This window comes from Peromyscus californicus, unplaced genomic scaffold, assembly GCF_007827085.1.
Source record: "Peromyscus californicus insignis strain IS unplaced genomic scaffold, ASM782708v3 Scaffold_9__1_contigs__length_137607984, whole genome shotgun sequence".
NCBI lineage: Eukaryota > Metazoa > Chordata > Mammalia > Rodentia > Cricetidae > Peromyscus > Peromyscus californicus.
The window spans coordinates 132,272,991-132,299,047 of NW_026294617.1; the positions used below are offsets into that span (position 1 = coordinate 132,272,991).

The window sequence follows — 26,057 nt, forward strand, 5'->3', positions numbered from 1 at the left end:
GAGGGTAGAGAACATGTGAGGAGGTGGAACCTTGCAAAAGTTGGAAAAGACCGGCCCGTCTCTATTGCCAGGGAACTTCTGGAGGTTAGGAGGTTTTGATTTCTGCTCTAAAGAAGGGTAAGTCGTTTTAAAACGTCGATCTCATCCAAATGATCCGCGCTTGGTTTTGGCTACTTTTCTTTCCTTCTCTGTGCCCTGGGACACCAGCTCACAAACCTGGCGATCGCCCAGGACTCTAAGCTCCTAGACCTGTCTGCTGGGAGGCTTTTTAAAAAAAAAAAAGAAAAGAAAAGAAAGGGGGGAGGGAGAACAAGGGAATCTGTGGCTGATATGTTGAACTGAATTGTACTGCAAAATAAAAATAAAAAAATTTTAAAAAATTAAGAAAAAGAAAGAAAGAAAGAAAAGAAGCCCACCAATACCACCACCACCACCACCACCAAAAACAAGTCCTAGGCTCCAGGAGGATCTGCACTTGAGATGTGCACAGCAGAAGGCTGGTGGTTGGGGGTGGGGGGGTGATTCCTGCCGACCCCTGGGTTCTCAACTCCCCAGCTCCAGGCAGAGGACTTTCTGTGCTCTGACCTCCAGTCTGCACGCAGCTGGAGTTGTTAACTTCTTTTAGACTCCGTGGCACTAACCTACCATAGTTCTCAAAAGAAAGACGAGAGACCGAGACACAGAGTGACAGAGAGGAAAAAACCTAATACTTTTGTTAACTACACCTTGCACGTTTACAGTTTCTAGAGGGCCTCAGCCCTATGAGCAGAAAAGACATGTTCATGATTGAAAGGTGCAAAGGTCAGGTGTGGACAGCTTGCCAGCTTGGGGCGGGTGGGGAGCCCCCAAAGCCACCATGACTCCCTGCTGGCTCCTGCTCTGGGGATGCAGCACACAGCAGTATGTCTTCCCACCCTCTCACACTGGAGCCTGGTGATATCTGTGAGAGCAAGACCATGACAGCATCACACAGCCTTGAGAACGGTACTGGCCACTTTAATTTTGATCATTTATTTGCATCTCCAAGTTAATAATAAGCCACATGCTCTGATGAGCCTTTCTAGAACAGTGGCAGTACATCTTATAACTGCTGGTCTCTTTCTTAGCCTTCACTTAAAAAGATCTTCAGAAATTCTTAATATTTTATTCTGTTCTTCTTTTTAAAATCTATGTTTTTTGTGTATATAGGCATGTCTGCACCATGTACATGCCTAGTGCCCTCAGAAGACAGAAGAGGGTGTAAGATCTCTCAGACTGGAGTTAGAGTTGGTTGTGAGTCTGAGCCACCATGTTGGTGCTGGAAATCCAAATGAAGTTCTCAGCAAGAGGACAAGTGCTCTATGCTGCTAACCCTAGTACTAACCTCATTTATTCATAAAATGGGATCTTTGTTTTTAGTTCTGCATAAGGTATCAGTTTTAGTAACTTTTCATTTTTGTGCAGATAATTAAGTGAGTGGAGATTAAAAAACACACACTTTTAGGAAGACCTGAGTATTATGAGGATGTAAGGATTTTCAGAGTTGCTATTAGTATAACATGCTGTTTTATTCTTTGTGATTCCCTTTGATAACAGTACCAGTGTTCCGAAGTGAATGATGACAGTGTGGTTGAGTTCAAAGGCAGTGAGTTCAGTAAGATCAAGAGAAACAGAAGGGTGGTGGCCACTCCTGCAGCATTAGGACCAAGTGGAAGGGGACTTGAGGAGGGCCTGTCTCCCAGGAGGCCCAGGACAGAGTGAGAAGTCTCTGCCTCCCTCCTTCTTCCCTCTTCCTCCCTCTTTTCTTCCCTCCCTCAAAATGTAAGAAAATGAGTGAATTAGCCACAAGATACAGACCCTGGTTTAGAACAATTTTGATTTTATTATTACAACCCAAGCTTATACAAACAAACAAAAAACCATCAGATATGGTATCCTGCTATGTTGGTCCAGATGTTTTCATTTGCATTTGAGTCCCTTGTAGAAGGCACTAAATCCCCATGGGAAGTAGTATGGAGTATTTTGCCTTGTAGTAAAGGATTTTCAGGATGAAAGGTCCTTAGACATGAAATGAGATCATTGGCAAGCTCCTGGTTTAAATTATTGTTTGAAAATTTGTTTGATCTGTCCTCTCTTGGGGGGAGAAAAAGCAGTGATGGCCTAGATACGATATGACAATACATTAATTTTTTCTCGGTGTCTAGATCACCATGGCAACTGGACAGAAGTTGATGAGGGCTGTTCGAGTGTTTGAATTTGGTGGACCGGAAGTGCTGAAACTCCAGTCTAACGTGGCAGTTCCTGTCCCAAAAGGCCGTCAGGTGGGGATGGTTATTTACAGTGCAGGCAGTGCTCGCAGGCGGTGCTCGCAGGCGGCGGTGCTCGCAGGCGGCGGTGCTCGCAGGCGGCGGTGCTCGCAGGCGGCGGTGCTCGCAGGCGGCAGTGCTCGCATACGGCAGTGCTCGCAGGCGGTGCTTGCTCAGGGCAGATGCACAGCCATCTACCAAGATGCTAGGTCAGACGCCACTGCTTAACCGTTTGTGTGACTCCACTGTGGGAGCCCACAGCTGACTCAGCTCCCCAGTTTGAATCTGAAGCCTGTTCTGAGTCAATAGAGTTCAAGCTTATCTGCCCCAGGACCGTGAGAAAATCCTGATTAGCCTATGGGAAAGAACATATTATCTATCTAAATTCAGGCTGCTGACGCCAGCCAGAGGTACATCGTGATAGAAAATGAAACTGCCTGCTCCTTGATGCGAGGACAGGATTGATAGTGGTTGAATGCCTGTGCTGTGCATTGTTCTCTGTCCTTCAAAACTGTATATAAGCTGGCTGTGAAATAAACTCAGGCACTGTCCGGCATTGGCTGGCAGACCTCGCGACTCACCCAGCTACCCAGTCAACTCATCGGCAGGCTCCGACAAATCCCAACAAAATAACGCAAGTGAGAATTACTGAAGTAGGCATTTGAAAAGGAATAACTTCTGGATACCACAAAGTTTCTAATGTTGAAAATCAGCTTTGTAGTATAATGACTTGAATTCTAGTATGTAATGTAGTAGTCATGGGAATTCTGAATAAGTTTGGCTATCATGAACCTCTCTGATTTTTATTTCTCACATGGTAGGAAAGAAATTTCTCTCTGTATTAATGCTCTGTCATATTGGACTTAAGAGAATTCAGTGGTGGGATTTAATTGTCTCTCGTGATTTTTTTATCAATATCCTTTTCACTCAAATTGTATATATTTATTAAGGTACATTACATAAATACCCTAGTCTAATATCCTTAGCAAGCCTTAGAAGAAAAAATTTTTTGAGCTCATATTTCCAGGTTCACTTCTTATTACCCTCTCAGTAGACTGTAACAACCTTAAGTTTATCCAGTTTCTTCAAGAGACTCTCATCCCGTCTTGGTATACATTTCTTCAACCTGAAAAATACACGGCCCCATTCCTACAGTATTTCTCCCTACTTTTTAAGGGGTTCTTCTGTAAGACCTCCCTTTACTCTTATAGCAGAGATAGGTACTTACTGTGTTCTGAAGAAAACCACACTTTTCTGCAACATGAGGACTTCAGCTCACTTCTACTGACAGTCTGCACCCCCGTCCACAAACTCAGCTTCTTTTTAGATGTAAATCACAACCTCAGTGGTTCAGCAACAGAAGATTTTTTCCCAGTTCCCACAGTGCTGGTGGGAGCCCTCCTCCACCAGTGACGTGGAGACCCAGGCCTCTTTCCTTGTAGGCTTTGTGGACTTTAGCATGGGGCTCTCATGGAAAGAGAGATTTTGGGGAGATTTCCCTGGACCAGGCCTGCAAGTGACTCTAAGTACTTTGCCTCACTGTCCTGTGGCTCCACCTCAGTCTGTTGGCTCCTCATGTGTGCAGGACGGTGTCTTCCTTACTTTTCTATTGCTGTGAAGAGACACCATGGCCAAGGTAACTAACAGAAAGGCGCGATTACTGGGTCTTACGGTCCAGAGCGTGAGTCCATGGGGTTCCTGTCGCTGTGATGAAACCATGACGAAAAGTAACTTGGGAAGGAAAGGGTTTATTTCACTCACGCTTCCATATAATGACTCATCATTGAAAGCAGTGAGGGCAGGAACTCAAACCGGGCAGGAACCTGGAGGCAAGAGCTGATGCAGAAGCCATGCAGGGGAGCTGCTTACTGGTGTGCTCTTCATAGTTTGCTCAGCCTGCTTTATTACAGCACCCAGGACCTCCAGATCAAGGTGGCACGAAGCACTGGGCTGGGCCCACACACATTAATCACTAATTAAGAAAATAACCTACTGGCCTTCCTATAGCCCCATCTTGCTGGGGCACTTTCTCAGTTGAGGTCCCCTCCTCTCAGATGACTAGAGCTTGTGTCAACTAGCCAGCATAATTTATTCCTTATCAACTTGACAAACAAACACATCGCTGTTAAGCTGCAATCTTTCCTTTCTTGTTCATCCCCAAGATCTCAGACTAATATCATCAGAGTTTAAAATATTCCACAGACTGAGGAAGCTCCACAGCCTTTACAAATTGAAACACTTTAAAATTCAGTCTTTAAAAGTTCAAAGCCTCTTAACTATGGGCTCTTGTGAAATCACAGTAAGTCAAATGCCTTCTTAATCCAAGAGGTATAGTCACAATCTGAACAAAGCAAAGCCAGTGTCTTCCATACTCCACCAAACCCAGCAGGGTCAGGCCTCACTACAGTAGCCTAGTCCCTGGTACCAACTGGTCTTAAGGTTTCTGTTACTGTGATGAAACACCATAATCAAATGCAACCTGAGGAGGACAGGGGTTATTGCACCCACAGTTCCACAGCACCATTCATCATCCAAAGCAGTGAGGGCAGGAACTCAAACCGGGCAGGAACCTGGAGGCAGGAGCTGATGCAGAGGCCATGGAGGGGTGCTGCTTACTGGCTTGCTCATCTTGGCTTGCTCTACCTGCTTTCTTATAGCACCCAGGACCACCAGGGATGGGCCACCCACAATGGGCTGGGTCCTCCCACATGAGTATTTAAGGAAATACCCTACAGAGTAAGTAGTCTACAGTCACATCATGTGGAAGCCATTTCTCAATTGAGGTTCCCTGCTCTCAGATGACTATAGTGTGTGCCACATTGACATAAAATCTAGCTGGCACACTGGGAGATAATGTTCCTCATACATATCTAAGAAGAAGAGGAAGTAAGTCTTATGGATACGTGGAGTTCACTGAAACACTCCTCCTTGAGCGTCTTTTATTGTTTCCTGAAAGTTTTGATTAGTATGTAAGCCAGTCTACCCTACTTCTTACTGCAGACTTAGAATACAGGCTTGCTTTCTCAGTTTTTCTAGCTCCATCATTATCCTTATAGCATCGTTGTAAGGCAATGCCACAGTGCTCTGTGTGAACTGAATTGTATTGTCATTGCAGGTTCTAATCAAAGTCCATGCCTGTGGCATCAACCCAGTAGAGACATATATTCGCTCTGGCACCTACAGTCGGAAACCCGCCTTACCCTTCACTCCAGGCACCGATGTGGCTGGGATCATAGAATCTGTTGGAGAGAGTGTGTCGGCTTTCAAGGTATTCGGTTCTTAATTATTTCTATTTTGACTTAATAGCGTTCCTCTGAAATTAATTCTAACTTTAAAGGCTTTCAAAGGTACCCATTGCAGAGTTTCTGCTAGTTGGGGGACTCCTGGTCAAAAAAGAAAGTTTTCTTTTCCAGCAACCTGCTTGTCTGCACTGTTGGGAATCAGTACTGGGTAATTTCTGTGTCACCATGACTCAATGAGTGAGTGGTGGTCCCTTTAGTCTGATAGAAACTTGTGAGTGAAGAAAACAAGTAGGAAGATGACAGATGGCCCAACTCTTGTCATACACAGACAGAAATTTTAAATTTCTTTTCACAAAGTAGAGGAAAGGTTAACTCCTTTGGAGGATAAATAAACCATGAGCATATGCAGAGTCACTGTGCCGTTTTGGCATTGAGATCAGGCCTATGGTCTTGGCTATTGCTCCTGTTCTGCCTAAAGACATGGCCAGCATGGATGGTGTCTGTGTGGTATGCTTATGCCTACCCTCTTTCCTCCTGTTTTCTTGACCTGCTCAACTTTGGCGCCGTATTCACCAACAATGGGCCTAATTGGAGAAACTTAGTGTGCTCCTTTGCAGGAAGTGGGCAGATTTCTGCAGTTCTCAGCTTATAGCATTCTGGCTTCTGCCTCAGTGTCTCTAAAACTCTCTTGCTAATGCAGTAATGGTCTCGATAGTCCCAGAGTCAATGGCCCTTTTATGTCCTTATCTTTCTTAACTTCCCGGTGACATTTGGCACCTCCAGTCACTTAACTTCTTCTTAGCCAACAACCAGAAACCAGCTTCCATTGGGTCTCCACGGTGCCACCTGCATTGCTGTCCTTTTTTCCAGGCTTCCTTGTTTTCCATCCTTGCTCTTGGAATGCTACCTTAATCCTGTCGCCTCAAGCTCTCAGTCCCATCCAGACCTGTTTTCTGTGTTCATTCTCTTTCCACAGTGGTCCGTAGCTATAGGCAATCTCATTCCTTTCTCAACTAAGTCCCGGGACTGTGTCTGAAATGGTATTTGCTGGCTATATTAATCAAACAATTAAATTCTCATTGTAGGTCTAGTTCCTATGCCACAGTAGTGACCTTTCAAGTGCTTACTAGTTCTGTGCATCTAGCTGCTCCCTTCCTAGACAGGGTAGGTGGAGGACATGTCTCTCACCACAGACTCTTCTTTGGGGAAGTGCTGTGTCCTGCTGGTCATTCCCCAGGAGGCCCTTCCTGCATCTCTGGAAGGTTGAGATCATCTGCGCTTACTCAGGTCTGACTGCCTTGGTGACAGCTGGTGTTTCAGGCCCATCTCAGGCCACCTGGCACTGCTCTCCATTTCCTCTCTGGCCACTGCCTGTGGCTTACTTCAGGTTGTCTCTCCTATTGAAGTAACTGTGACCCAGAATTCCTGTTCCTGGAGCCCTAACTCTAGAAAGCCCCATTGAACTTTCACATTTTTTACTTGTGTGTTTTGGTGTTGAAGGGCTCCCTGGTGTGAAGGAGGAGGACTGTTGCAGTTCTTTCCATCCTTGTCTGCCACTCCTCCCCACACTGCTGTTGTCTTCAGGACTGGACTCTCTTCCCTGTACAGTCCATGTCCTCTCATGGCTGTGTCGTGCCTATGCTGTTTCCACTACTGAAGCATAAGTGTGGCTTCAAGGGCTTCTGTACTCCTGTTTTCTTTTTTCCCATGTTATTTCCTATGGTTATTGTATGCTCCATATGAACACTTTCCTACTATTTGGAGCATGAACTGAAGTTGGCAGAAAATAACCCTCTACCCTGTGTTAGTGATTGTGCAAACATACTGGAATGGTATGGCTTCCATGATGATGTAGAGCTGGTATGCTGTGGGTCCTGAGCTAAACTGTCTTGGTCTGTCTAAGCCCTGCTACCAGTCATCCACTGCTCACCTCTTTGCTTGACCTAACATCCGTCTTTATGACTATTAGGACAACCCTTTGGGAATGTGCACACAGACCACAAGCTTCCACCAACTTTAATGCTAAGAATAGCATCAGACATCGTCTGAGGCCTGTAGCAGAGAATTCCCCACTCTGCTGTAACTGCCTATCACCATGTTGCCACGAATGCATCTGAAGAGTGCTGGATTTATGCTTTCTCTGTTCTTTACTTCATGAAGCTGTTAACACCTGGGACCATGGAGTTTAGCTGTGGTCACTCATGGCTCCAGGATGAATTCTTGCTCCCTTTGAGGTGAAAGTTTTGTTTTTGCACAAACAAGAGGAAATGCTTGCCATGTCTCAGCATTTGCTCTTGGCTGACTCCTTTGCCACTCGACTTCCTTCACCGTGTTGCCTCATCTGGTTCTGCTCTTCAGATCTCGTCCTGATGTCCACAACCTGCCTCCAACACCGGTGTCCCTGTGGAGCTTCCTCCATCCCCTTTCTTCTCTTGTCCTGTCTCACCGTGTGTGCTTGCTGTACCATTGCATGTCTCCCTTCCCCTCCTCTTAGAGGTGAGCATGCTTGAGATTTGGGACAGTGTGTTGCCATTGATATCCCTCGCAGAACTCCAAAATAATGCTTTCCTCTAGCGAGTTCTTAATGTTGAATCACATGGAAGTCCCTCAGGCCTGTTTTCAAGCTGTAAAACAGGGACTCATCTTCCTTCATCTCGCTTGCCCATTCTCACAGATGCTGCCCAATGCTCACAGTCGCTTTTGGTGCCCAGCTTCCTTCCAGAGCCTTTTCACATCTGTCCTATAGCACAATGCTGGTAGCTTTTCATATTTCTTTATTATGGGGCCAGTTTGAGTATACCGAGGCCATCATTGCTCAATATTTTGTCTATTCCATGGTCCGTTTACTGTCTTTTTATCCCCTAAAGATGTAGGCCATGTGTTTAGGTGGCCAGCCATTTTTCCAAGCACGTAGGGTATGTTAGACCAGGCTATGCATGTGCTTTTCCATGACCAGGGTGCAGCAGGTGGCCATTAAAATGGTGCTTTGCTTCCTGCTGTGAGAGGTACTGGGGTCTGCTGTGGCTCTTTCTGCTATTTCAATGTATGGCTTAATTAGATGACACTACGGAACTTAGGTTCACTTCAGTTTCCCCGTCTATAGTGGGGATGATGGAGCACGCACCTTCTCTAGGTCATTGTGGTGGTTATGTAGATGGCTACAGCGTCTAGCTTAGTAAGTGTTCAGCAGATCACACTAGCATCCCCCTGTCTCCTTTAATGCTTCTTTTCATAAGTTCCCATTTAAAAAACATGAACAGAGGTTCAGTGTCTCAGTTGTGTTTATGAGATGCTGAGTTGCAGATATCTAAATGTAAATGATTATTTCTTACTGTAAGGCTGGCATTGGAAAAGTCTCGTCTTGGAGTAATAGGAATTTCTGCGGCAGGCATTTGTTGATCTTGGAGTAATAGGAATTTCTGCGGCAGGCATTTGTTGATCTTTTTCAGAAAGGTGACCGGGTCTTCTGCTCCAGCACAGTGTCTGGTGGTTATGCAGAGTTTGCCCTTGCAGAGGATCACACCGTCTACACCCTGCCCGAGACACTGGACTTCAGGCAGGGGTCTGCACTTGGGATCCCGTACTTCACAGCCTGCCGTGCGCTGTTCCACAGGTGAGGTGGCCCTGGGACTTCACAGCCAGCCCAGCAGGCAGCCCTCACCACCTGCTTTCTGCCTGTGCTGTGGCTGCCTGTCCTTTCTGGCTGCTAGCCATTTGCCATTAAGCTTTTCTGGGGTCATGACAATCATGGAGAGGCCAGGAGTTTGATCATTTTGAGGAAGAATGAGGAAATTAATTCCTTGAATGCAGATTATCTTCTCAAAAACTGGGAATCAGGAGGGAAATGTTAGAAGACCCTGAGGTAAGTGTTTATCTGTGTCTTAGTCACTGTTCTGTTGCTGTGAAGAGATGCTGTGACTGTGGCAACTGTTATAAAGGAAAGCATTTAATTGAGGGCTTGGTTATGGTTTCAGAGCGTTGATTAGTCCAAGGTCATCATAACAAAGAGGACAGCAGCAGACAGGCATGATGCTGAAGAAGGAGCTGAGAGTGATACCCTGATCCAGAAGCAGAGAGAGGGAGCCTGGGCCTGGCTTGGGCTTTTGAAACCTCAGAATCTACCCCCAGTGACACACTTCCTCCAACAAGGCCCCACCTCCTAATCCTTCCAATTTCATCTAACAGTGCCACTCCCTGGTGATAAGCATTCAAATATATGAGCCTGTGGGAGCCATTTTTTTTCAAACCACCACAATCTTAGTGACTTTTCTCTTGCTGTGATATGACACCCTGACCAAGGCAACTTATAGAAGAAAGAGCATATTGGGCCTTGAGTTTCAAAAGGTGAATCTATGACCATTATAGTGGAAACATGGCAGCAGGCAGACAGGCGTGGCACTGGAGCATTAGCTGAGAGCTTGTATCTGATCCACAACTACAAGGTGGAATTGGGGTGGACTTTCTAAACCTCAAAACCCACCCTCAGTGACAAACCTCTTCAACAAAACCACACCTCCTAATCCTTCCCAAATAGTCCCTCCAACTGGGGACCAATTATTCAAATGCATGAGCCTATGTGGGCCATTCTAATTCAAACTACCACTGTGTTGGGAGATGTTTTTGTTTCTTTAATTTTTTGAAGCATCAGCCAGACATGTCCCTGTTTAGAACCAAAAGGGGATGTAGTGGGAGAGGAGAGGTAAACCCTGCAAGAGAAGACGGAAAGGACCCAGGCAGGAGACAGGCTTCAGGTTTTATGAGGAAAACCCACCCATGAGACCTAGAAGAAAAGATGTAACTATGGAAACATTTGCAGGTAGGAAGCAGGATGTTGAAGGTGCTTCTAGATATTGGAGAATCAGAGATGAGGGTACAAAAGTTCAGGGCCCTGGGATTTTCTCCTACATTTGTTATACATTGTCTTAGTTTGGGTTTTTATTACTGTGAAGAGACACCATGATCATGGCAACTCATAAAGAAAACATTCAACTGGGGTGGCTCACTTACAGTTTCAGAGGTTCAGTCCATTATCATCATGGCAGGGAGCAAGACAGCTTGAAGGTAGATGTGGTGCTGGGGCTGAGGGTACTACATCTTACAGGCAACAGGAAGTTACCTCACTGTCACTCTGAGTGAAGCTTGAGTAAAAAACAACCTCAAAGTCCACCTCCACAGTGACACACTTACTCCAACAAGGCCCCACCTCCTAATAGTGCCACTCCCATTGGGGACCATTTTTTTCAAGCCACCACATACATTTGGCAAATATTTCAAGGGAGTCAAGTTTTCTGATTAATCCAAAGCTCTTTGGTGGTGAGATGAAATCAGGCAGCGGTAACAAGAGCTCTGAAGAGAAGGAGCAATCAACAGTGGTCACTGCTGCAGCCGTGGGCCCTGGGGTCTGGCCCTTCTCTGGTTGTTCCTGTTGAACATGGAAGAGAGCGGATGAAAGTTAGGGATCGTAGGACACAGGTGCTGGATATTCTTCATGAAGGTTGGAATCCAGAACACAGCTGGGCTGGGGTTGAGTAAACGTCATGAGAGTTAACAAGCTAACAGCATGTACACACAGTTTGAACCCCAGGGGACGGGGCGATGACCATCAGAAACAAAATGAACCAGGGACATTTGTGCGTGTTTGGGTGCTACTCTTTATATCTGTATGCACATATATCTTCTCAAATCAACTAGACATGTATAATTGATTAATGATTTTAAAGACTTAGCTCCCAAAATTGTAGAGGACTGAAATTTGGTGGAGGAGGCAGCTGGATGGAGAGTTGGGGATGGCTGCAGTCTAAGCCTCACAGTCTGCTAGCACAGTGGCTTACGGGACATAGCCTGTGTTCTGTGCATGTCCTCACCTGACTGGATGAGGTCCACCCACACTGTAAAAGGATGACACTGCCAATTAATTGTTAATTTTGTACAAAATTACAAACAATAACAAAAACAAAATATCAACAAAAATGTTCTTTTAAGAACATCCAGAATGATACTTGAGAAAATCTGAAGTGCTTTCCCAGTCACATTGTTATACAACATTAACCACCATGGCTGCATGCAGGGAAGCATGGCAGAGCCATGGGAGTGAGGGAGAAGGTCCATGCAGAGCAGAGGGTGTGAGGGAGAAGGTCCATGCAGAGCAGAGGGTGTGGGGGAGAAGGTTCATGCAGAGCAGAGGGTGTGAGGGAGAAGGTCCATGGCAGAGGAGAGGGTGTGAGGGAGAAGGTCCATGCAGAGGAGAAGGTGTGAGGGAGAAGGTCCATGCAGAGCAGAGGGTGTGAGGGAGAAGGTCCATGCAGAGCAGAGGGTGTGAGGGAGAAGGTCCATGCAGAGCAGAGGGTGTGAGGGAGAAGGTCCATGGCAGAGTAGAGGGTGTGAGGGAGAAGGTCCATGCAGAGGAGAGGGTGTGAGGGAGAAGGTTCATGCAGAGCAGAGGGTGTGGGGGAGAAGGTCCGTGCAGAGGAGAGGGTGTGGGGGAGAAGGTCCGTGCAAGAGGAGAGGGTGTGAGGGAAAAGATTTCTTTCTTTTACTCTAGGCCTTGAGATTTGGGGAAATGCGTTCTTCATGTTTGAGGGATTTTCTAACGTTTTCAAGGTGTGTTTTATCTCTCAGTGTATATTGTTAGTAATCTTATTCTCCTACATTTGTACATCTAAGGTATCAGGGTTTTTGATATTTATGTCTCAGTTTATTATTTAAACTCTGTCTCTTTCCCTGTCTTCACTTCCCTGTCTATAAACAAGAGTGAGGGAGGCTTCAGTGATTGCCACATGTAAACCGTGAGCAGGGACTCAGGGCTATATGTTCTCATTCTAGAATGAACAGGGCCTCCAAAAAGGGGCCCTCTTTCTGTGTTCCCAGAGTGAGCTGGGTGATAAGGGTGTAGTGGTGACGTGAGGGCTCATGTGCTTGAATAGTGGAGCACTCCCCATGCTGTCTCGGCGTCTCTTCCTAGCACCCAGTGTCTGAAAGACCGTGGTAATGGGGCACAGGAGTAAAGCCTGGTGTGTAGATGTAACCAACCTTCTTATTAAATAAGAAACACAGAACCAATGCAAAGAAGAAAGCCAAGAGGTCAGAGCTAAGAGCTAAAACCTTACCCTTCCTCCTGCAGTGGTCCTACCTCTCTGAACCAGAGCTACTTTCTGTGTTAAAGTCCTTATATAGAATTTCTGTTCTGCCTTCTCATTGGTTGTAAACCCAACCACATGACCGCCTTGTCATGGCCTGTCTGTATAGACCTCCAGGTCTTCTATGGTTGGTATTGAGATTAAAGGCATGTGTATCTAATAATGGCTGTATCCCTGAACACACAGAGACTTACCTAGCTCTGCCTACCAAGTGCTGGGATTAAAGGCGTGCGCCACCACTGCCCTGCTTTCCTATGGCTTGCTAATATCTCTGACCCCAGGCAACTTTATTTATTAACATACAAATAACATTTTAATACAAATAAAATATCACCACTGGTGGGCACTCTACAGGGACCCTGGGGCCCTTGATGACTCAGCACTGCCGTTCTCAGGACTCTCAGACCTGATGTTCAGAGGTGTGGAAGGGCTAGGACATTTTCTGGGCACTGCCAGAAGCAGTTACCTGCTATTACCTGGGTAACGCTGGACCACAGGATAAAGACTGAGGCGCAGAAAACTTGTTGGGGACACTCTCTGTGGGGACACATGGACATGAGGGACTCCAATTTTTCTGGTTCGGAAGTTCCACCAACATACGAGGACTGTAGCCTAAGAACTGCAGTGTGATTTCTGCCTCCATCATGGACAGAGGCAGGTAACAGATGCCCAGTGGCACCCCTGAGTGGGTACTGCATGGAAGGTTTATGTTCACTGCGGCTCTGGGAACCATCCTTTGAGCCTTGGGGTTAGAGGATACTTGATTCCATGTCAGGATGCAGTAGCTCTTTGGGTGTTAGCTGAAGCAAGAGTAGAAACTCCTCGAAGATGATGGAAAACAGCAGCTCTTGGTCAGCTTAGGAGGAGAGAGTAACGGCCCCTCTGCTTTGTTCTGCAGCGCCCGTGTGCGAGCTGGGGAAAGCGTCTTGGTTCATGGGGCGAGTGGAGGAGTAAGTATCTATAGTTTTAAGTCTATGTTTAAGTGAGCGTGGAGTTATGGGTCTCACATAATAGTTCTTGAAATCTCCTTACCTTTTTACTTTTTAAATTTTAAAAAGTTATTCTTTGAGAATTAATGTGGTGTGTTTTCCCCCCGTGTGGGGAGTGCACCAAGACTGACCTGCCTTTGCCTCTGGGTGGTGTTTCTCATTGTTCTTAGAATTTTGTGACATTTTAAGCTGTTCGAAGGTTAGCAATAGTTGTTGCATATTCCCTTAGATAACAAAATAAGGCTCATTAAACCTCTTGGGCAGTGTGGTCAGCTTCTCTTCTGTCCAGTCCTCTCTCTGTAGCTAGAGTTTTCCTGCCTGGCCCACAGTCAGGACAAATCTCTCTCACCTGCCAGTCCCATAGCCGTCAGACCCGACCAAGTAAACACAGAGACTTATATTGGTTACAAACTATATGGCCGTGGCAGGCTTCTTGCTAACTGTTCTTACAGCTTAAATTAATCCATTTCCACAAATCTATACCTTGCCACGTGGCTCGTGGCATACCGGCATCTTCACATGCTGTTTCTCATCATGGCGGCTGGCAGTGTCTCTCTGACTCAGCCTTCCACTTCCCAGCTTTATTCTCCTCCTTGTCCCGCCTACACTTCCCGCCTAGCCAACGGCCAATCAGTGTTTTATTTATTGACTAATCAGCAACACATTTGCCATACAGAACATCCCACAGCATCCCTGTCAACACACACATACACACACACACACACACACACACACACACACTGTGATGACATCCAGGGAGTGCTTGGTAGATAGCTGTGTCCTCAACACCACAGGCCAAGGCTGAAGATGTTGAGAATCAGTGGGGAAAGGATTCAGAACTTAGCACCTAAGCCTCTTTAGGCAATCACTAAGTATAGCACTGTTAGACTCCTCCTCAGAAATCTTACTGTAGTCTGCCTCCAAGGAGCATGGCGGGAAAGGTAGAGGGATACATTTGGAATTTAATACTACAGCACAGGGAGGCTTTGAAATGTTGCAGACAAGATTTCACATTTTTAAAACCCAGGGCCCGGGGCACGATGGCTCACCTTCAGGGAACTTGTCAGCTTTCAGTACTGGGTGTTCTGGGAGGAGGAGGAAAGGAGTCACTCGTGGGCACAGCATGCCCCATGTAATGATGGTGGTGCCCTGACAGTATGACTCTGCTTCTAAAAGTGCCAGGTAACTCAAAAGTCAGGCCACTTTGTGTCTCTAGAGATGAACTTCCTTGTTTCATGTCCAGCTTCTGACTCAAAGGAGTCAATCCTGGAGGATTTCACAGATCAGACTGTTTATCAAAAAGTCCAAGGTGTCTCTGTGAAAACAAAACCGCTGAACTCACTGTTTACTACCACCAAAGGCTGGTTTTGGATAAGGTTTAAATTTAACCCAATAACCAAAGGTTTGAAAAGCACATGAGTTTATTTAAATTACTATGGCTTTCTGAGAGCCTGGCGCTCTGTAGAGAAGAGAGATTTTGGTACAGTGGAGAGAGAGGAGTTTAAAGGAAATCTCTTTATTCCCTGTCACTTCAGATGGATTGGTTTGCTTTTTGAAAAGGTAAAATCCAAACTGTTGGTTTTCGGAGCTGACTGAGCCTGCTAAATCCTGGCTGGCTGCGCCCGGCTGGCGGCTGGAGTGGGAAGCACCTGATCCCCCTGTCGTATCCGAGGGAGACAGCACTGGCTTTTGCCTGGCTTCTGTTTGTACTTTATGTTCTCATTTAATTCACATTTCTGTGGGATTATGTTGTGGGTTTAAAGTGATGTGGATTTACGAACACAGCCATTGTCCTAATATGTTGGAGGGGAGTGCCTCCTTTTAGTCGTAGCAAAGTAAGTTGGAGAAAAATAAAAATAGCTGGCAGATAATGGCCCATAATCTCTTGGAAAAATATTGAGTCTAATTGTTGGCAAGAAAATAACAGCCAGAGCCATTCAGAAAACGACTGGGTGGCCCCTCAAAGGAGAGCATTACATGATAGGTTTGCATTAAACCTGTACTTTAAAATGTGATTTTATTAGAGTCATAGTGTCAATGGAAAATTTAAGTCGTCGGAGTGGATTGCGATGATCTTGTAGTGCAGCGTCTCACCTGATGGCCCCTGTCCTCTTCGTCAGATGGGGTCCTGCATGCTTGTTTTGGTTAGAGTCTAGAAACCCCACAGCTTGACTTGCATAGCCTCGTGGACCTTACAATCTTTAAGCCTATTGTAGCCTGGGAGGCTAGAATTGCTCCTGCTCAAGTGAGTTTCTCTCATTTCTCATTGTAATTATTTTTCCTTTCTTGCCCAATCCCGTTGGCCTTCCAGATCACAGCTTCTTCGGTGTTTAATTGAGTTTTTTACATTTATTGATTTGTGTGTCTGTGCCTGCTCTTGGTGGTCAGAGGACAACTTGCCTGAGTTGGTTCTCCACTTCTACCACATGGTTTCTGACTTGGCTCGGTGGAAAGCAGTCTGTCCTACTGATCTGGTGTCAGCATGTATCAAATCAATGTCGACTTTGAATTGTATTGTGTTGGAATCTATGGTTTTAGTAAGATGGTGTGATATGGGAGGGAATATGCTCACTTTTGGCCTCTACATGTGCACTGGATATATACACTAGCACATGCACACATATACTCACAAAGAAGGCTTGATTTTAAAAATTGCTATTGAATTGCTGCCTTGAGTTTCATTAAAAAATAGTTCAATAAATTGTGACCTGGGAGTAGGGAAGGATTTTCAACAATTTCTGAAGTGGGCCTAAACATGTCTGCCACTTTTGTACTATGTATATTTATGTGAAGTGTCATTCTTACACTTGACAATTATAAAGTCAGAATAATGGGTCAAACTCTGAGAGGTCTGATTTGTGTGTCTGTTTCATGTGTCGATATGCCTAAGGTTTTGTAAAAGGAGTCCTGAGTGGAAAATGCTGAGGAAGCCCTGGTCTGTGTATGAAACACTGATCATTAACAGAAAATGACAGCCTAACAAGGTGGCTCATGTTGAAAATCCTAACACTTGGGAGGCTGAGGCAGAGGCTCACTATGATTTCAGACCAGCCTGGGCTATGTAGTGAGTTTCTCAAAAGAAAAGAGAAATGGGGAGCTGGAGAAACGGCTCAGAGGTTAAGAGCAGTGACTGCTCTTCCAGAGGATCCAGGTTCAATTCCCAGCACCCACATGGCAGCTCACAACGGTCTATATAACTCGAAGATTCGACACCCTCACACAGACATACATGTAGGCAAAACACCAATGCACATAAAATAAAAATGAATAAATGATTAAAAAAAGAAAGAAATGGCTGAATATCTTCTTTTCAAGCAATAAGTGCTTTTCTAAATTTGACTTAGAATAAAACTGGGGATATAAAAAACATATGATAAATCACAGTTGGGAAGGGTTTTATTCTATGAAAAATGAGAGTAAATGGATGCAGTTGAAGAGCCCAAACTCTGCTCTGGATCAGCAGTTCCCAGTGGGATGATTTCACATCACTCTACTGTAGCACGAATCTTAAAAGGTCTTATTAATAAAAACAAACCCGGTGCCAGTTATTGGGGTGAATGCTGGAAGATCAGAGAAGCAGAACAAGCCACAGCTACCTCACCTCGTTAATTCCTCAGCTGATCCTGTTTCCTCAGACTGGAAGCCTCTGTGTCCTCATCTGAAGGGCTCTCAGCTGAACTGCTGCTCAAAAACCTAAAAGCTTAACCAGCTCTAGTTCCTGGTTTTCACACCTTATATACCTTTCTGATTTCTGTCCTCACTTCCTGGGATTAAAGGCATGAGTCACCATGCCTGGCTGTTTCCAGTGTGTCTTTGAACTCAGAGATCCAAATGGATCTCTGCCTCCCAAGTGATAGGATTAGGTGTGTGTGTCTCCATTTTCTGGCCTCTATGTCTGTCTAGTGTCTGTTCTGTCCTCTGTCCCAGATGAGTTTATTAGGGTGCATAATACATGGGGGACACAATGTATCACCACACTCCGCTTCCTTACTGTGGATTCACCAGGGTCTAGAGGGTCTGCCTGCCAGTGCGAGGATACGAGTCTAGGGTACAGCTGTGAGCACACCTGGAGTGCTTAGATTCTCCAGGGAGTGCCAGGTTTCTCAATATTGTCCAGAGCCTTTACCTTGCCCTGGACCTTGGCTGTTGACTTTGTCTCCACTGGGTCATGTGATCCTTCCCTGAGCCATGTCATCCCTCTTTCTGCCCTTTGACCATCCCAAGCATGTCCCTGCTCTATCCATTCAGCCAGCGCCTCCCTTCACCCTCTGCAATTGGCCAGTGTTGGACTGGCTCTCCTCCCGCCCCGCCCCTCCCTTCCAGGCCTCCTTTCTTCCAGTCACCTAAGGACCTAGACAGCCCCTCTCCACATCTCTAACCCAGGTTGTTGTTTCCTCTAGTACTTTCTGTTCACTTCACTGACTTTACTGGCTTGTTTGTTCATTTTCTATCTTCCTTTGTCTTTAGAATGTAATTTTTTTTTACATTAAGTGCATGGGCAGCACAAGACAGGCACTCAATAAATGAGCCTATAAACCTGTGTCTCTGACTTAAATGGTAGAGGCCTTATGCTTGTTATAAGACTGTCGTATTTAATTGGTTAGATATAGTTAGGCAGCAGTGTTGAAGTCATCTTTAAAGCCTGCACCTCCTGCACAAAGCAGGTATTAGCAGGTGTTCTGAGCCGGTGGTTAATGGTTGCTTTGTGCAGTCTGATTCGGCCTTGTTCTGCTGTGTGAGATTTGGACAGAGTTGGTGTATTTAGAGCTTGCCATTCCTTATCAGCATAATACAGATAGAGGTGATGAAGACCTCACCGAGCGTGGTGAGGATAATTGAGCACAGTGTAAGGGACATAGCGTGTCACCAGAATGGTACGAATATGACTCAAAGCTGGTTTTCTTCTAACCTTCAGGATTGACTATAACTAGGACAGTGGTCTCACCTGCCTAATGCTGTGACACATTAATACAGTTCCTCACGTTGTGGTGACCCCAACCATAAAGTTATTTCTGTGCTACTTCATAACTGTAATTTTGCTACTGTTATGAATCATAATGTAAGTATCTGATATACAACCCTGTGAAAGTGTTGCTCAACTTCCAGGTTGAGAAGCACTGCGCTAGAGGGATCTGCAGTTTCCTGTTGGCATCAAAGGCTTTTCGGGAATGCAGAGAATGTGTAATGTCAGGCTTATATTTTGTTTTTCAGGTTGGAATAGCTACGTGCCAGATTGCCAGAGCTCATGGCTTAAAAGTTTTGGGCACAGCTGGTTCTGAGGAAGGAAAAAAGCTTGTTCTGCAAAATGGAGCTCATGAAGTGTTTGATCACAAAGAGGTTAATTATATTGATAAAATCAAGGTAACGTTTTCTACAGTTTTAAAAAGTCAAACATCACTTCTTTTTACTCATTTTAAAAACAAGTTATTTTAACTACTACCCTTTTAATGAATAAATAAGACTTTGCTTAATAAATAAGATTGCTTCTGTTTTCATATCTCTGTGTGTTTTAATTGATTTAAAAGGCACAGACATCTAGTTTTTCATCCTTTGCTGTCGTATTTTCATTGTGCATGCATATCAAATGAGGTGGAGCTTTTCTGATGGCTCAAAAAATTGAAAGGTCACATTGTAAGTAAAGCTTGCAGCTCCACGACGCTCTTATGGCAGCTGTTATGATGTAAAATTCCCATTGCAGTTGAGATTCCCAGAATTACGCATCAGATGTATCTATCTGGAAAATATGCTGCTTGTTAACGGGGTCCTTGGGGAGGAATGATCACTGTCCTTCCCATCATGGTGAGGAGCATTCAGGTAATTGTTGCATACAACCCAGTTCATACAGGATCTTATCTGTTTTGCCTGGCCAGCGCTCTGCCACTGACTTCTATTCCCAACCCACACCTCAACCCTCAAGTCCCTATTTGTATACTGCTAATAACTAATTCAAGACTGACTCCTTGCTCACCCTCACAAGCACTTTCTTGAGTTAGGAGAATGAGAATTCCCGGCACTGAGTGCTTTCGAGGTCATTACCCAAGGAGGAAGAATGTGGGGTGGTCTATTTCCACCATACTGCCTTGCCAAAAACACCAGTCAAGGCTCTCATTGTGCCTTGTAGGGGAGCTGGCACCCCATGCTTACTCCTGGAGTGTTTACCGAGGTTATGGAAGCCTGGTTCCTGGGTGAGCTGGCTGCTTGTTTGTCCAGAGTCTGAGGTCTTGACTCCTTCACCTGCCCTGCGGCTTCTCTGTTTCTCATGTTCCCAGAAATGTCCAGGCCTCTCCCTCCCCTCTGCTCTCCTTCCCCCTCCTCTCCCCTTCCCTCTCCAGTTCCTTTGCTGCTTAATGTCTGGAAACACAGGGGACTCACTGCTCCCTCGCTCCCTTCCTCCCTCACCCCTCCCTCCCTCTCTCCTCCCTCCTTCCCAGTGCAGTTCTGCATTTATGTTATTGGACGTCTACCCAGGCTGCCTCTCAGGGGTCAGAGGTGAGGCCTTGTGACTAGGCTGGTCTTGTGTCTGTCTTCATCCTCAGGAGTGAGACCTTGACTCCATCTCCTTGAAACTGGCTGTCTTCCTACACACTGGCATCACGTTAACCTCCTTCCTCTCCATGTTATCACACACTGTGTGTCTGTGTGTCTGTGTGTCTGTATGCTCTCTGTTGCCTCTTTGACCTGAGTTTCATTCCTGTGTGCCACCGGCCTAGCAGTCTTTGCCATACATGATACCAAGGCAGGAGCCCAATCTCAGTGTTTATTCTCATTTTAAATCATCTCCCTGCTGCCCTCCACATTGCCCACGTTACTCTGCCAGCTTCACCCCTGCAAGGGTCTCTCAAGTCCTTGTCACTGCTACTTAAGCCTCCGTTTCCACAGCCTGGTGAGTGTTTTTTTTTTTTTTTTTGGTTTTTCGAGACAGGGTTTCTCTGTGTAGCTTTGCGCCTCTCCTGGAACTCACTTGGTAGCCCAGACTGGCCTCGAACTCACAGAGATCCGCCTGGCTCTGCCTCCCGAGTGCTGGGATTAAAGGCGTGCGCCACCACCGCCCGGCCATGGTGAGTGTTTTAACTGAGCTCAGAGCCCCTTTATCTTCTACTGTTCCCAGAGAATTTTGTCCCTTTAAGTGTATCAAGAAATAACTAGAATGGATCTCTCTTCAAATAGGAATTTTGACTTCCTGCCTCTTACTGAGTTTCTAATACTTAAAACATTGAATTAATGAACACCTGAAAAATAAAACCAAACACCCAGTCTTTCACTTAAGGCACTGTTCAGCATGTTTTCAGCTGTAACGGTTTGTGTTTTCCTCTCCCACCATGCTGTGGCTGAGGAAGAATTCCCCAAAGGCCCTGTGTGTAGATTTTCCTCATCTCCCGTCTTGTGTTTAGGAGACCCCTTTTCATCCTCCAGGTCATTTCCTCTGAAGAACTTTCTTTCACCCGTGTAGGCAATTAAACTTTAACTCTTTCCTTCTGTAACTCATGGCCTACGTCTGCTAACACAGTACTCAGGCCTTCCTTCTGTAACTCATGGCCTACGTCTGTAACACAGTACTCAGGCCTTCCTTCTGTAACTCATGGCTTACGTCTGTAACACAGTACTCAGGCCTTCCTTCTGTAACTCATGCCTACATCTGCTAACACAGTACTCAGGCCTTCCATGAAAGCTGTGCTTGTGGTGGTTTCCACCCAGATTTCTAGTTTTAAGTGCACTACATTCATTCTTTGCACTCTATCCAATGCCTGGTGTACATAGTCACTTTTGTTAAAATAAAGTAAAACAAATGTAATATAAAATAACTATAATACTGCTGGCTCTTCAAGAACAATTTTTAAATATGGAGAACCAATACTCTACAGTGCAGACAAAAAGAATTAGTGGAGCAGACAATGAGAAAGCACTTAGAGCAGCACTGAATATGCACACACAGAAATACATACCCCACCCACCCACAGATACACACCCCAGTCCACCCCACACATCCTGAAAGCACCAATGGGAGACCCCTAGGGTTTGGGAAGTTTTGATTTGTTTCTTCCTCTCTGTAGACATTTTTAATGATAGGAAATTTTTAACTAAGGAAAAACATTTTATGTTCAAGTTGACTAGCACACACAAATAATCCATACAGATTTTATCTCAATATGGCAATTTATCTGGTGCCTCTCAGTCTTCACACTGCAGAGTGTGGCTGTTTGCTTGGCATGGCATCATTGCCTTGTAATTAGACCATTTTAAAGCATGCATTGTTAGTCTTAAAAACGCAGCATTTACATGCCATCTGAAACACATTTCTGTGAAACATGCTACTGGAGAAGCGAGTTTACAGCTGTTCACCTTTATCATGTTCTTTTTATTATGCAGAAATCTGTGGGTGACGAGGGGGTTAATGTGATTATTGAGATGCTGTCGAATGTCAACCTGAATAATGACTTGAAGCTTCTGTCCCAGGGAGGACGGGTAATTGTAAGTATTGTCCTTCATCCCTTTGACGTTCTCTGCCATTTCCCCCTTCACAGGCATCTTCACAGTGTACCTGATCTTTTCATGACAGGTTGTTGGCTCTAGAGGTCCTATTGAAATAAACCCAAGGGACACCATGGCAAAGGAGACGAGTATAATTGGAGTTTCTCTCTTTTCATCCACCAAGGTAGGTAAAGAGGTGGTTCTGATGTTGCTAACATAAACACTTGGAAGTTTGTCTAGTCAACAGATTTACAGTAGATGCTGAGCTTGGTCACCCGACTGGAGAGGTAGATACCGGTCAGTCACTGGATGGTTTGTGAGAGCAGCAGTATAATTCAGTCTGTTTGGGAGAAGCCATGCTAATCATAGCTATTTCAAGACAGTATTTCCTATACTAACACTGTCCCAGACTTGTGCTATTGACAGAATTAAAAGGGAGTTCTGGGCCAATTGTCAAATCTGCACATTTGCAAGAGGACCTTTCTGGTGTGCCTCCCTGATATCCATGTTCCTTAATAACTCCAAACATGAGTCATGTGGTCCACTGCTGAGAAACAGAGAACAACAAAAACACACTTTAAAACATTTTTGTCTCTTTCCCCTAGGAGGAATTTCAGCACTTCGCAGGCATCCTCCAAGCAGGAATTGAAAAAGGTTGGGTGAAACCCGTGATAGGTTCTGAGTACCCATTGGAGAAGGTGGTCCAGGCCCATGAAGACATCATCCATAGCAGTGGGAAGACCGGGAAAATGATTCTTCTCCCATGATGACCAACTCTTTCTGAGACGCCCTGTGTCACTGTGACATCTTCCTTCCCAAGTCTTTCTTCTGTCTGTCATCTTTAATCAGCATTCATTTCATTGGGTTTCATGTATTAAAAACATGACTTTCGGGGGTAGACACAGTGGAGTAACACCATAGCAGAGAGCAGCATGCAGACTTATGTGGGCTTGGCATGCATCTCAAAACTGGTTTTGCTTCTTTCTCTTGGTTTTCTTGGTTTGGTTTAGTGTTTCTGTTTTGTTTTGTTTTTGAGACAGGATCTTGCTCTGTAGTTCATGCTGGCCTTGAACTCATGGTGATCGTTCTGTCTCAGCCTTCTAAGTGCCAGGGTAACAGTCCTGGACTGCCACACACAGCTTCATTTCAGAACTTCTTAATTGATTGACTTCAGGCCTTTGACTCTTGACCTCCAGGGGCTTCCAAGCCTGCCTACCTTTATTTAAGGTGTCCAGTCCTCTGGTCGGCATGGCTGTCTTGGACTCTGAAGACTTTCTGGGCTGGAAAACATCCTTTTAAAACCAATATCATCTCAGTCTGTGAGCCTCTGGGAAGGGCAAAATGAGCAACACCTGGGACAGCTGTCAGTTTTCCTAACATTTCTGAAAATGCTAGAATACTTACATGCTGGTCACCAACCATGTTCCAGGAGATCAGCAACCGTATTCTGGGTCTGTGGAATTGAGTACAGTCACTCATTCAATGCTTCATGGTTATTTAGAGTTTCCTGTATGTGTGACACAAGCCTCATAATTTTGCTTAAAATTGTAAGTTCACAAATTTAACACATTAAGAAAGGTCTGCTTTGGTTTTCATAGTATTGTAACTTGGAGTCAATTCTGTAGAATCCTGAAGCCTAAAGCACAAACCTCATTTCTGCATGGCTCCTGACCTTGTGACTGCTTAGTAGGCCTGTTTTGTGCTGGAATTCTTTTAGACTAAATAAAAGGACAGCCTTTTAGAAATCTCACCCCAGTATTATGTCCAAGGTTCCATAACTCACTTTTGGTTTTGTTTTTCTCCACATGAACATATTGCCTGTTTATTGTCGAATTATATGGGTAATTGTCTTGTTTCATTTGTTCAGTTGAACAACAGTTTGCTAAGGAGTGAGCAGAAATCACTGTTCATGCAGTTGGGGGATGTGGGCACTGATGTCTTGATGTTTGTGCTGTGACCAAAGTGTTTTAGCCATTAGCATGGTCTAAGTTCAGCCACTGTTACTTACTGGTTAACTAACCTATAAAATAACATTTTAACAAAGTTTCAGAAAGACAATGTCTTGGATCCTTAGAGTAGTATTTTAGATGCTTCCTAAAGTGGAGGATTCTTTCTTAGGCACAAAGATTAAGGAATGATACTTGTGTGGACAGCTTGGTCTGTTTGCATATTTGCCTTGTGAATAGGAGCTAACACACAGACCCTACACTACTTCACAGTCATTGCTATAGGGCAGTTACTTTTGAGGGCAAAACTAGCCATACTTTGAGCTAACTGCCAGGGTTAAGGTGCTGCAGCACCAGGTGTGTTTCTGTGTGAATCTCTGTAATTCTGGCTCCAATGCTATCCCAGCTTCTGGATCACTGCAATCACTAATTAGGGCTCAGAGCCCAGGTCACCATGGGCTGTCCTCCATGAAAGGCAGATAATGATCGTTTCAACTCTCAGCCTTCTGGATTTCTGCTCTTGGCTTCTTTGAGTCTGATGCCCAAGACTCATGTTAGAGAACAAGGTGATAAGCAACCCTGATTCCCAAAGCTGGAACAGCACACTCATAGGCACATGACCAGGAGCTTGGCATGGATTGAGTTTTGTTGGTCACTGATGTTAAACTTCAAACTCTTGAACTTACCTCTCAAGGCCTTTGGCTTTTCTAACTTAGTATTCCTCTGGCTCCTATGGGCATTGAACAGCCTGCTGCCCAGCTCTGCTCTGCATGGGTTCCTCTTGTTTTTCTGACTCTGTTCATCATCCTCACCTGGCTTCACTTATTTTCTGATTGGATAGTAGTTATTTAGGCTCAGTCCCTTCATCAGTAGCTCAGCACCCTTCGAGTAGTCTGGGAATACACTCTGCTGCAATCAGAGGTGACAAAGATAAGTCAAACATGACCCATGTCCTAGGGTCCATTGTTGAATGGAGTAAGACCCTGTGAAATATTTCTCACCTTTGGGGGACATCTGTCAGGGATCCCCAGAGAAACATCATCACCAAGGCACATATTAAGAGGGTTTGAAGGAATTCCCTCAAACAATTGTAGGGGTTGGTGTGTCAGGGGCAGCAGGCCAGAATGTAGGTTGGGCTTTTACTTTGGAGTTCTGAGGCAGAATTCTCTATGAAACTTTAGTTTTTGCTGTTAAATCCTTCAACTCACTGGAAATGGCCTTCCTATACTATTGAAAGAAATTTCCTTAGAGTTGCTATAGTTTTTTTGGTTTTTTTTTGCAAACAGATAAAACATGACTTTGTTGCCAGGTAATAAACCATCACAGGTGTCATGGGCTCACAGGGCAGTCACTTAATGTTGCTTGGAAGTTCTACCTGCACATTTAATGCTTCTGATGCTCTTTGTCAGCTTTTTATATGTGCTTTGGCCATGGAACCAGGGCTGGGGACAACCTTAGATACTCTGAAAGAGGAAAGAAAACCAGGAAACTTTTCATAATGTTCTTAAGTAAACATTAAAGCAAGAAATTACTTGTTTCCCTGGGATGCCCACTGTTCTCAGGATAAAGAGCCGTTTTTCTGTACCAGGTAACTTCCAAGAACAGCAAAAACCCATCAGGTCAGCCTGCCCTGACTCACCTTCTTTGGTCAGCCACATCCCAAGGCAGGAAAGCACCCCAGCACAATCCTTAGCCATCTCTAATAATGGCAATTTTGAGTACATTGCTTTTTAAAATGCCATTTAAAATTACAATAACAATTTTATTGCTTCACAGAGCCCATATTTTGGGAACTTCCTCTACCCAAGGAAAAGGTCTAGGAAGTGTTATGTCATAGAAACCTGGGTTCACTGTTGTCTTCCAATGGCCTGTCAGGCATCCATGATGGCCCACGTGTGTCCCTTTAGAGTAAATCTGAACTGATTTCCAAATCAGTGTGTGATGCAAACATTCATTAAACATGTGCTGAGTGTGTAATGGGAAGAATTCT

General features: G+C 45.0%; 1 protein-coding gene across 2 annotated transcripts; it reads left to right on the forward strand.

The window, feature by feature from the left end:
• Positions 1 to 3: 3 nt before the first annotated feature.
• Cryz (crystallin zeta) lies at positions 4 to 23,871 on the forward strand. Of its 2 annotated transcripts, none has more exons than XM_052730044.1 (9): positions 4 to 117; positions 2,184 to 2,300; positions 5,401 to 5,553; positions 8,956 to 9,140; positions 13,562 to 13,613; positions 18,864 to 19,013; positions 22,020 to 22,121; positions 22,210 to 22,305; positions 22,727 to 23,871. In XM_052730044.1, exons 2-9 carry the CDS (start codon positions 2,190 to 2,192, stop codon positions 22,886 to 22,888), a joined length of 1,011 nt encoding a protein of 336 aa, XP_052586004.1. In that variant the 5' UTR covers positions 4 to 117; positions 2,184 to 2,189; the 3' UTR covers positions 22,889 to 23,871. The 2 variants fall into 2 exon arrangements, with proteins under 2 accessions (XP_052586004.1, XP_052586005.1); XM_052730045.1 differs by having other exon boundaries at positions 8,977 to 9,140.
• Positions 23,872 to 26,057: the final 2,186 nt, after the last annotated feature.

What these genes read in the sequence shown, in the direction of transcription:
- Cryz (XM_052730044.1), top strand. Translation starts at nt 2,190, where the DNA reads ATGGCAACTGGACAGAAGTTGATGAGGGCTGTTCGAGTGTTTGAATTT. An exon ending in AGAGTGTGTCGGCTTTCAAG is followed by an intron (nt 5,554 to 8,955) that starts GTATTCGGTTCT and finishes TTTCTGCGGCAG; the next exon opens with GCATTTGTTGATCTTTTTCA. An exon ending in ATTATATTGATAAAATCAAG is followed by an intron (nt 19,014 to 22,019) that starts GTAACGTTTTCT and finishes TTTATTATGCAG; the next exon opens with AAATCTGTGGGTGACGAGGG.